This window comes from Perna viridis, chromosome 13 (genome assembly GCF_037379345.1).
Source record: "Perna viridis isolate PV_CMFRI_1.1 ecotype Kerala chromosome 13, ASM3737934v1, whole genome shotgun sequence".
Lineage (NCBI taxonomy): Eukaryota > Metazoa > Mollusca > Bivalvia > Mytilida > Mytilidae > Perna > Perna viridis.
Genome location: NC_142457.1, coordinates 1,327,859 through 1,328,755, shown reverse-complemented (window position 1 = coordinate 1,328,755; position 897 = coordinate 1,327,859). Strand labels below are relative to the sequence as shown.

The window sequence follows — 897 nt, the reverse complement described above, 5'->3', positions numbered from 1 at the left end:
TTTTTACATATTCACCTTAAATAAAGTCAGTTCTTTTTGTGTATTATCAAGTATAGATGAAGTTTAAACTTCTAACAACAGTTTTTTCTATGTAATGATTTGTAATTTAGCATGTGTCCATGGATATTATTATAATAAATACAACACAAAGTGGAGGTTTATTATTTTATTTTGTTTATGCCCGTTAGATACCATGTTGTTTTGCCCGATGACATGCATACATGTATAATATGTAACCATCCGATTTCTGATTTGTTAGTGTGAAAGTGAGTCTTCAAGCTATTCATAGACTCTAGTTTAACTTAATGATATTCAGTGATTATCATGATTTAAATTCCAGAAATGTGTATGTTTATTTACTATGCTTAGTCTTAAACGATTTGCATGTTCGCATATGCTTTTAAAGTAATGATCAAATGGTGTTATAAAGATTTGTTATAGTATATGAAGAAGTGCTTTGTATACTGTTTAATCTAAGTTATCATTATCAACGAGTTAGAAAAGTCTCCAACCAGCGAAGGTAGTTTTGTGTTCCTCGTCACTTTCAATCAGAGTCGTACTGGCGCGTGTTGTGCGGACGTTGACACTATCTCCCTGCTTCAGGTTAGCGACGATTGTGGTGGTGTCCGAATCCCAATCACCGTTTTCTTGTGTGTCGCTGATTGAACCTCCATAGACGTCGTCATTAACGAAAATTCTTAGCCAGACAACCCCATGGGTACCGGCGTACACTGTATATGTGAACACATATGTTCCGGAAGAGGGAGCCACGAAAGTTCCACTAAATTTGTTGTAACCATTGCCGACGTTCGTTCTAACTCTGTCGAACTTGAGAGTGAAGTGGGCACTCGGTGTCGGTTCATCCTTTGACATGTAGGCATAAAAAGCTACAGGCAT

The 897-nt window shown here is 36.7% G+C and overlaps 1 protein-coding gene across 1 annotated transcript; it reads right to left on the bottom strand.

The window, feature by feature from the left end:
- Positions 1-495: 495 nt before the first annotated feature.
- Positions 496-897, bottom strand: LOC148599177 (complement C1q-like protein 4). Its single transcript, XM_088557168.1, has one exon. It carries the CDS (start codon positions 895-897, stop codon positions 496-498), a length of 402 nt encoding a protein of 133 aa, XP_088413294.1.